The 10,213-nt window shown below is 41.5% G+C and overlaps 1 protein-coding gene across 1 annotated transcript; it reads right to left on the bottom strand.

Annotated features, from left to right (window-relative positions):
- Positions 1–4,135: 4,135 nt before the first annotated feature.
- On the bottom strand, positions 4,136–9,930 carry LOC131285209 (uncharacterized). Its single transcript, XM_058314069.1, has 4 exons — positions 9,786–9,930; positions 5,133–5,315; positions 4,661–4,737; positions 4,136–4,480 (listed from the first exon to the last, which is right to left on the bottom strand). The coding sequence occupies exons 1-4, from the start codon at positions 9,928–9,930 to the stop codon at positions 4,136–4,138; spliced, it is 750 nt and encodes a 249-aa protein (XP_058170052.1).
- Between the last annotated feature and the right edge of the window lie 283 nt (positions 9,931–10,213).

Here is a 10,213-nt window from a genome sequence, read left to right as displayed (position 1 = left end):
AGTGTTCATTGTGACTATTAGTTAGTCTGTTGCACTTTTCACTTTTTCACTTCACTGTTTTGTCAGCGTCGACTGCTACGACACTCTGGACTGGTACTCACAATCACGCTGAATAACCTTCTCGTGGCGATGAGACGCTGGACGGTACCACCGAAGGAAACTCACACCTTGAGTTATCTTCCCGTGAGGCCCCGATGCGCACTGGATCGGCCTCGTGTGGTGTCCGTGGTCTGCCACCGATGGAAAATCAACCCGTCCGGTTGATACACGATTCCTGTAGACGCTGGGTTGAACAAACGCTGGGCACGAAGCGCTGGACTGATCCACTGAAGAGAACTCCCGACTTGGGTTCTCTCCCCTTGAGGCACCGATGCGCACTGGATCGGCCTCGTGTGGTGTCCGTGGTCTGCCACCGATGTTCAATCAACCCGTCCGGTTGACGAAAGTTCCTCTTCCGACGACGAATGTATGAAATAATCTGCGCACGATAGGTTCGTTGCGCCGATCCGGTTCGAAGGACCAAAATGTAGGGTACGGCCTACTCCGGAACTTGTTAGAATAGGTGGACAGAGCGAAGAAGAAAATGGTTTCAAAAATCTGGGTTTGTCCAACGGTACCAGAGAACGCAATATAGTGTCCACAGATCGCTACCCGCCAGGGACTTTCTGTGGATTATACTGCTAGGTATGTTGGGGACAGAGCCTAACAAACACCAGTAGTTTTTTTCTCAAGTTGCATATATTTGTTTTTCTGAACGCCTTTACTTACGTCACAAATGTTGTGTTAGCGATGTCTAAGACCGGTGACACTGTTATCAATTAACCGTTATTTTTGAACAGCAGGTTATCATAAACTGGTACTTGTAGGGTTTCGTTAAATTCAAAATTCCTAACTGTTCAGAACCTTGTAGAGTTCTGTGGCCTACCTTTAGGCGTCGCAATATCGTACATCAAGTTTTGCAGATGTTCTTCAACTGTTTCACTAAAAATGATAATTTTGAATCGACTAGCGATAAGTCTCATTTAGTGGGGTGGAGCCTTCTATGTATTCTAGTGGACCGTAATCAGGAGGTTGGGAAACGTCCAGGGCATTAATATGTCCATACTGTGTTGACCTGTGTGCCCTAGGGCGTTTAGTGTTCGGCCTGATGTTCGATTGCAATGAATAATCAACTTCCATTGAGACTGGACGATCAATTCTTATTCCTTGAGGGAAGCGGTAATTCTGTTGATTTGTAGGAAAGTTACGGAAGGGTTGATTTGGACGATAACTATTTCCCGCTGCGAACTGATTTATGGTTTGTGGGGAAGCAAATCTTGGTTGAAAATTAGGTCTCGGTTGGTTAAATTGTGGAAATGGATTAGGTTAGTACACTGGTGGCTGTCTGTGAAAGGTGGGATAATTTAATTCTCTGGGTTTTGGTATACTATGGTTCTGTTTATCCGTGAAGGGGGCGGATTTCACATCTATATTGAAAAATTCTAAACAGTAGTTAAAAGTACTGCTTAATGAATTTGGATTGTAGTTTTTCAATAAAAAACTATGGGGTTTTTCCAGACCTCTGATAAAGCTATCCAAAGCTTTTTCCCTGAAATATTTGATATGCACTGTGTAATTTGTGGCATATTTTGGATCCGATTGGATTTGCATGATTATTGCCGTTTGCAAATCATTAACCCTGCTAAAATAGCAACTTAATGAATCTGATGGTTTTTTTCGAATCTTGGTTAATTCGTAATCCAACGTCCTAAGATCTCTTTTGTCCTTATAATAAAGGAGAAGAGTTCTTTTAATTGTGTTCCAGTCAGCTGCAACACAATTCGAATCCAGAACGTCCGCGGCTTCTCCTTCGATCTTTCGTCGAATTGTACCCTTAATAATGTGGTCGACTGAAACTTCTAGGATCCAACTAAGTAAACTTGATCCAGTTCGGTGAAAATTGGGTAAATCTTTTACATAGTCCGGCACCTTGCCTTATTCAATAAACTCTACCCGGCTTATTGACTGTTGGGCCTGTTCTAACGGATTCATTCTGTTCTGTTAGTGAATTTCGAAACGTTTCAATATTCGAAAAATGCTAGTTAGGAATTAAAAACTATTAATTAGTGCTTCGACGATAACGACCGAAATTTTGTTCACTTGTTCACTGTGTGCAGGTTTTTTTTTAACTTCACCTCACTTGCTGGAACTTGTAAGTGACTTTCAGGTCCCTATTCGGGCGCCAGTTAACAAAATAAACGTGTGGCGACTTTGTATGTTGAAATCGGAGTGAAGTTTATTATTGATCTAGAATGCAAATGGAAATGGAAAGTGCGGGAAGGAGACGGGAAGGAACGATGACCCTAAGCGTCCGGCGTCGAAACTGCGACGTAGCGGTTGTCGGTTTGGCCGCGCGGCGATTGTCGGTTGCCACCGGGTGTTGCATAGCACAGTCTCTAAATTGTTCATTGTTAATATCACGTAATAACGGTTTGGCCTCATCTATTAACACTGCCAACGTGTTGTATAAGTGCGTTGTGAACGAGTCGTATAATGGATCCATTGTTACTAGTATTTTTCTTTTAATCTTTCCATTACCGATTCACTTGTTAACACACCTTAAGCTTCCCATTTCACTTGCGTATCACTTTGCTCTTCCCATATTTTTTTTGGTATTACCATCACTTTTAGTAAACGGAGTATTAGTTTGTTGAGCACTGGTTGTTGCTGCCAACAGTTGAGGGCAGTTTACTTTGTACTGATTATTATTGTCTTAAGGAATTACTTGAGCTCTGGTACTTGTTATTTGTTATTTTGTTATTTTGTTAGTTATTAAGGTCAAACATTGTTAAACCATTAAGGTTGACAATCTTAAAAGAATAAAGTAACATCTTAACGGCCTTACACAGCGAATAAAGTGAACGATTAAATAGGAAGGCATCAAGGAAGAGAAGGAAGAATGAAAGTGAGAGAGTGATTAGGACGGGGAACAACGCAGATGGGATCTGAGAGATGAAAGGGAGGAAAAGTCAAACCACTCAAAACGCTCATTGAAGCGACGGATGGAGGCCACAAGCGGGTCCTCCTGGCCATGACGCGTACGACGAGTAGGCACAGCCAGTCTTGTTCTGTTTTCGCACGTGGATTTATAAGACGAGACAACATATCGGCGTAACCGAAATCTTGCGTTGAAATGTGCGTGATGTCGAAGTCATATGATTGCAGTATTAGTGCCCAACGTTGCGGGCGATTGGTTGTATGAACAGGGATGCCCTTCTTAAGGGGACGAGAAAAGAAGCGTAATCGCTAGCGTAATCGTGTTATTCTGCTGGTCCATCTGTCAAAAAGAATTTTGGCTCACCTACCCTATAATCGCATGCGTAATCTTGTCAGTACGTAAACAAACGAATCAATAGTTCATTCATCCGTAATTATTTATCAAATTTCTATGATTATTTAGCGTAGTTTTTGTATTTTTAACAATAAAAAACAAAATTATAGCAGTAGCTTCAAGAAATGTTGCCATTTTTACCAAATTGCAAAACATAAACAAAGCAAAGATGACGCTTGGCCTCAATATCGACGATACACGAGAGACCAACGATTACGCTTCGTTTACCGTGCCCTTTAGAGCCAAAAACTGCGACTAAAGGCTTATGGTCGGTCTGAAGGGTAAATTTTTTTCCATACATGAACCGATGAAATTTCGTTACAGCTTTAATGGCCGGAAGGCTAACGGCCACTAACGGCAGAGATGTAATAATGATTAAGAAGGCTCCACGTACGGAGATTAAAGATGCAAATAATTAAGAAGGCTCCACGTACGGAGATTAAAGGCACAAATAATTAGGAAGGCTCCACGTACGGAGATTAAAGACACAAATAATTAATAAGGCTCCACGTACGGAGATTATAGGCGCATCACAACGGCAAAGCCAACAGTTAAAACGAACTATGGCACGTCCTACCTCGTCGACGGTCAATGATGAAGAGAGCTTTATTACAGTGTCAATTTGTTACCATGCGGTCAATTGACATGTGTCAATTGTGATTTTCACAAGATTTATATAGGTTTACAAGGTTTCTACAATATTCGACGGTCGGCGTTGATCCGGACGTTACAGCTCGGCCATCCTGATCATAAATTGCCCCCAATTTAGCTAGTCCAGGGCCTTAGCTTATTAACTTCTAATACCCCGTCGTAGGGTAGCTGGGTGAGCTGGCACTCTTCCACGTCCCGTATCACGTACCGATCATGAGGCAAGATTTTATGGACCACATAGGGTCCCCTGTACTTAGGTTGAAGCTTCTTATTACCGCTATCGGTAGTATCAACATAACGGACGGCGACAAGGTCACCTTCTTCATAGCTACATGGTGATTTGTGTTTCCTATGGAAGTATTCTTCGTTACGCAATTGGGAGTCCTCTATGTTTTCTAACGCTCTGGCCCGCATGGCCTCGAAATCCCTAGCTATGGGGTCAACCCTCTCACTTAGATACTCGGTCAACTCGTCGGGGACTTCGCCCCGCTGCTCAACACCAAAAAGCAAAACAGAAGGGGAGAAACCCGTAGATGCGTGGATAGTATTATTCAGAGCATATTCGGCGGATCGTAAGTGCGACACCCAGTCGGTTTGGTCGGGTGACTCAGACAACTTGCTAAGGATAGGACGCAAAACCCGATTCACGCGCTCAACCTGACCATTGGCTTGTGGAGATCCCATAGCGTTGAGAACATAGGAGATGTTGTGTGAATCTAGAAGTTCTTCAAAGGAGTTGTAAGTAAAACATGTCGCTCGATCACTTATAATGCGTTTAGGACGACTGTAGGAGGAAATATATTGAGAAAGGGCAGAACAGACTTCCTGAGCATTAGTAGTAGCGGCAGGGTAAAGTTTAACAAATTTAGTGAAGGCGTCTATGATAACCAATATGTATCGCTTCGCAATATTGTATGAACAATACACTTGAGACAGTTCTTAATAAATTGGCCAACAATGACCTTCATATTGGGAAACCAATAGTGTTGGCTAATGTTACTGAAAGTTTTATTAATACCCAAATGACCAATCTGTTCGTGAGTATGTCTTATAACATTGTCGACCATCTCCGAAGGTACATACAATTGATGTTGACCTTCTGGCATCTGACGGTAGACCAGTCCATCTCGTAGCAGAAAGCCATCGACTTCTCTTTGTTCCAATTTCCGCTTAAAGGACTCAATGGTTGGATCGCGAGCCTGAACTATCTGGAGTTGGAAGTCAAGATCAATCTCGCTTATAGCACCCACTGCTTCAGTGCGACTTAAGGCATCCGCATGGGGCATAGATGAGCCTGAACGATGACAAATAGTGTAATCATAATTTTCCAAAAACAGAGACCATCGGGCTATCTTGACGGAAGCATTGCGGTTTTAAAGGGTCTCGACTAAAGAGTTACAGTCAGTGACTATTTTAATAGTGAGTCCATGCACGTAAGTATGAATATGGAATCGCTTAAGGGCGTATATAATAGAAAGGGTTTCAAGCTCATAGCTATGTAATGTAGACTCGTCCTTTGACGTAGTCTTTGAAAAATAAGCAACGGGGTGTAATTTGTTATCGTCTTGCTTCTGAATAAGGATAGCACCAAAACCGGAGGAGCTTGCATCGCAGTGCAATTCCGTCTCACGTTTAGGATCAAAAATAGCAAGAACAGGAGAATGGACAAGCTTGTCACGTAGGGTCTCAAAAGCATTAATACAAGCGGAGTCAAAATTAAATATTTCATCCTTCTGAAGAAGTGTAGTGAGGGGTTTGGCTAGACAAGAGAAAGAAGGGACGAACCGTCGGAAGTAGGAGAACAAACCCAGACCCCGCCTGAGTTGTTTCAAATTGGTGGGGATAGGATAATTGGTTAGGGCCCGAATGTGTCGATCGCTAGATCTAATTCCCGAAAAGTCTGCCCTATAGCCCAGGTATTCTATCTCTTCGTGTACAAATTTGCATTTGTCAAGACGAAGCTCGAGATTATTTAACTTAATCTTTTCCAAAACTAGCTGAAGGGTTTTAAAATGTGAATCAAGGTCTGTCCCACACGGAGTAGACTCCGGAGCGGCTGGAAGATCGAACGAACTCTTTGCCGTAGTGGTTGACACTGTTTAACATTTTTTGAGTTTAAACCGCGACCTAGTCAACATGCCGACACAGCGATGTTATTATTATTACGAAAGGTGCAACGCAGCCAAACCGTTCCGATCGTTCGATCGCGCGGATGGCTATCGTGACCCACTAAATGTAAACTGCTGATGATGCAGCCAAACCGTTCCGATCGTACGATCGGCGGTTGGCTGCGGTGACCTATTAAGTTGTTTGTCTGGTGCTGGGGTTTCCGTCAGCGACATCCCCGCCCCCGTAATTCTTCCTGAGGGGTTACAATTTTGTTTCTAAGACTGACGGAAATGGTGGTGGTTTCGGAATTATTTTTCTATTTTTCTTGCCTATGAATGTTATACCTATTATACCTAGCATTATTAAATTTGTCCCCATCGCTATACCTAAACAAATATATAAAACAAGGTTTTCGTGAACTTCTTCTGTTTTTTTGTTTGTGGATTTTTGCTCTCCAATTATTGACGGTTTAAAATACATTCTAGAAACCTCGTTTTCGAATCCTACTCTTGGCTGTATTTCCGTTTTCTGTGTTTGTATTGAGCAATCACGCGATAACGATATTATCCTTGCATATATTGAGGGATTGGTCAAAGTTCCGTTACAATTGAGAAAAATCTTGCTAGGGTCTGAGGTATAAAATAGAATATTATTAGATTTCTTAAGTCCATAAAACTCAGTGTATGGAAAACCAACCATTTTGTGCTGACACGTTGGTGCTGTCTCGTTATGAAAAAATGTTGAAGCAACACAATCTAACTCCCTCCGAATGACGACGTCTGATGCTACATAATGGGTTTCATTGATTTTCTCCATTATTTTCGGGTATAGATAGTTTTGCTCATTGATTGCTATAAGATCTGCAGTTACATTAAAGATGGTCTGATCAGTTATGTTTGGGATGGGTACTACTTTGAACATTTCAAATGGTATGTCTGAGACGATCGTATGATGGATACTAAAAACTATTTCCCCATTCGCCACACTTCTTTCCTTAATTTTAGGAGTGGTTAGAACTAAATTGCTTATTGGTAATCCTTTCTTTCTTTTTTAGCGATAATCCTTTCTTCCTCCATTAGACTTAAGGGATTTAACTTTAATTCCATGTATTTGTTTACCATGTCCTGAATTAACAAATTAGTAAGAGTTATAGTCTCTATCGTGTATCTCGTTAGGGCATTTAATCTATTCTCAGTGAACTGTTTCTGCATGGAGTCAACTCCGTTATTTATAAGTTTAATTCGATCTTCGACTTCAATTGCTAGCTCTTGATGTTTTTTATTAGTTTTTTTTAGTAAATTTGAAAGATGCGCCATTTTCTCATCTTCTGATAAGCGAAACATTGCTAACTGCTCATCAATTTCATCACCTCCAAAAAAGAAATTTTTCAAAATTCCGAATACTCTACTAGACCTTTTTTGTCTAGATCGGGCTGCTTCTTGGATCAGTTGTAATGCGTGACCACAATCTCGTCTTAAGGTTTCTCTCACGCTATTTAATTTTGGATCTGTATGATTAATTTTATCGAATGCCATGCCAAGGTCCGCTTCAATGTGTCGTAATGTATCGCTATCATTTTCTGGTCGTATACCAGTATGAAACAGAGTTTTCCACAGGCCTCGTTCTAGTAAGAGAGTACCTTGGTGATCAAAAAACAAACCGGACTCTGCAATGGGCGAGATTGATAATCCGGCCAACGTAGTAAGCATATGAAGAAACAAGGTTATGGTTTTCCAACTCGCCATTGTACTGGTCTTACAGTATGTCTGTATTTTGGGGGTTGAGGGGCTAATAGTGCCGCCTTTTCCTTTATGAAATTTACGTCTAGAACGCGTTTCCTGCCCCACTGAGGAAAGGAATCTGATCTCTTCACTTCTAAAATTGCTAACTTCACTGTGGGTTTATTAATTATGCTATGTCCCACTTTTTTTTTTATATAAAACATACTATTTATTTATAAAATAGTTTACTTGCTTATAAATATGGTCTTTACAATAGTATCAAAGAAACAATGTACATTTAAGGACAGCTAGATCGATCGCAGTATCATTGTTTCCAATGATATGGATGATGTAGTTCGCATACAAACGAAGCACTTTTACTCGTTGCGCAGTACTCATTCCGCGGAGTACTGGAAAACGGAGACATTGAAACGAGCACTGACACCCTGGAGCTTCATTCCTGATGCACTGCTGCAGCAGGTCCCAGGCGGCAATAACGCGAGTGCAAGAGGTGAACCTATGTTCCAGGGTGTCACATTCAACACAAAACATACAGGACGATGAGGATGCGCGTCACATCCGCATTAGCAGATCGCCATGTGGGACCTTGCCGTTCACCACAAGGTAAAGTGCCGACCGCTGCCCCGATGACAACTTCGGGGAATGGATGTTCTTCCATACCATCTTCCAGACAACATTTTGAGACTGTTCCTGGATTTTGGGATTTGGGAAACGTTGCACTAGCGTCTTGCGAAACGCTCTAGTGGACGGGTGTTGCTTAAGAGTGGAGGGAACGTATGCGAGTATCTGGACAACACTCCGAAGGCATGGATATGTTGATGGGATGGCTGCAATGTCAGGCGGATTGTCAGCGTATCGTATGTGGTCCGCACCAATCCGCAGGTACTCCTGTTCCACCACATACCGGTTGGTCAACAGAGCTATAGTAGTCACAGCTGGGATGTGGAAGTTGAGTCCCCCACGGTTTCGGGGCAGCGCCAGTTGTTGGAGTGGGATCCGTATTCCGCCAGCACCGCTCCAGAGTTTTTTTTTTTTTTGAGAATAATAATAGCACTTAATCAATCTACTTAAACTAAATAATAATAGTAATAAATCATATGGGATAAAATAGTATGAAATAATTGGTTAACTTTATAAAACTAACAGATAAGTAGTGGGGGGACCTTCAAATCTAAAATCCTATCTTGGCCACCACATTAGCATGGGTATCTTTCATATATCATTTCAGATTCACTATGATTTTTATGTCTTATCATATAATTTAACACTAATTCATGAACTGTAATAGCATTAATTGGATTATTAGTAGCACTAGATATTATCTTCATGCCAGCATATAGCTCTTCATCAGTGATCCCATCCTTTGGAGATGCCAATTTTTCCGAATCATCCAATATTGACTTCTCCCAACTAATATGAACAAAATCAAATGTCTTACCCACGAATTCCCCAAGTGGTTTGGTTATGTAGTTCTTCCTACCTTCATCTGTTTTTGCAGGAAATTGGACCAGGTGGGATAGATGAATTTGATACAGAGAGTGAGCCATCAATGCTTGAGAGAAACCATCAGCTTTAGATTTTGTGGAAATAATGCAAGGAATAAAATTCGGATAGAAGTATGGTCTATTAAAACCAACCATTGATGGTGTCACAGGAATTTTAGCACCTTTCATGCACTTAGACCACATTGCCTCACCAACTTTTGGGAACAAAAGACATAGTCTAGGCAGAGTGATTCGGATCTTTCTCAGCCCTAGATTTCACATCTAGTTTAGTTATAAGACCCTTTAAAGTGTCATAAGATTCAGCATTCACACAGTTATCTCTTGTCAAGTTCCTCACATTTGGTCCTCTCATAAATAGAAAACCTAACAAAAATGGAATTGCATTGTTATCAACTCCTTGCAACTTACCTACAACCACTTCAGCAAGTTTCTCAAGGTCCAATCCAGCATACTCAAGTCCCAATATAGTCGGTAGACACTTATCAAAATCAACCTTATCCAGAATCTTTATCTGGATCTTCTTGATTTTTTCAATGGAATCTCCGTAACTCATTTTGGTATACTTCTATTACTTTGAAATGCACTTATCCAGACTTTGTGTCAAACCGGAAAAGACAAGGATGCTAGCTGATCGTACTAGCCCGTCCTTGCCCGGGTGTACCTCCACTACTCTTCCTTTCGTCCACTTCCCCTTTTTGTTCTCCTCTGCCATCTTCTTTATAACTTTCAGTTAACGGCAACAGGCTTTTAATTTCTCCTACCATTCTTTCCCAAGCGCCGCCGAAGTGTGGAGCCCCTGGTGGGTTGAATTTCCAAGTAATTCCGTCCGAAGCGCA

The sequence above is a fragment of the Anopheles ziemanni genome, chromosome 3 (assembly GCF_943734765.1).
Source record: "Anopheles ziemanni chromosome 3, idAnoZiCoDA_A2_x.2, whole genome shotgun sequence".
NCBI lineage: Eukaryota > Metazoa > Arthropoda > Insecta > Diptera > Culicidae > Anopheles > Anopheles ziemanni.
Note: the sequence above shows the minus strand (reverse complement) of the source record. Positions and strands in the feature narration are given on the sequence as shown.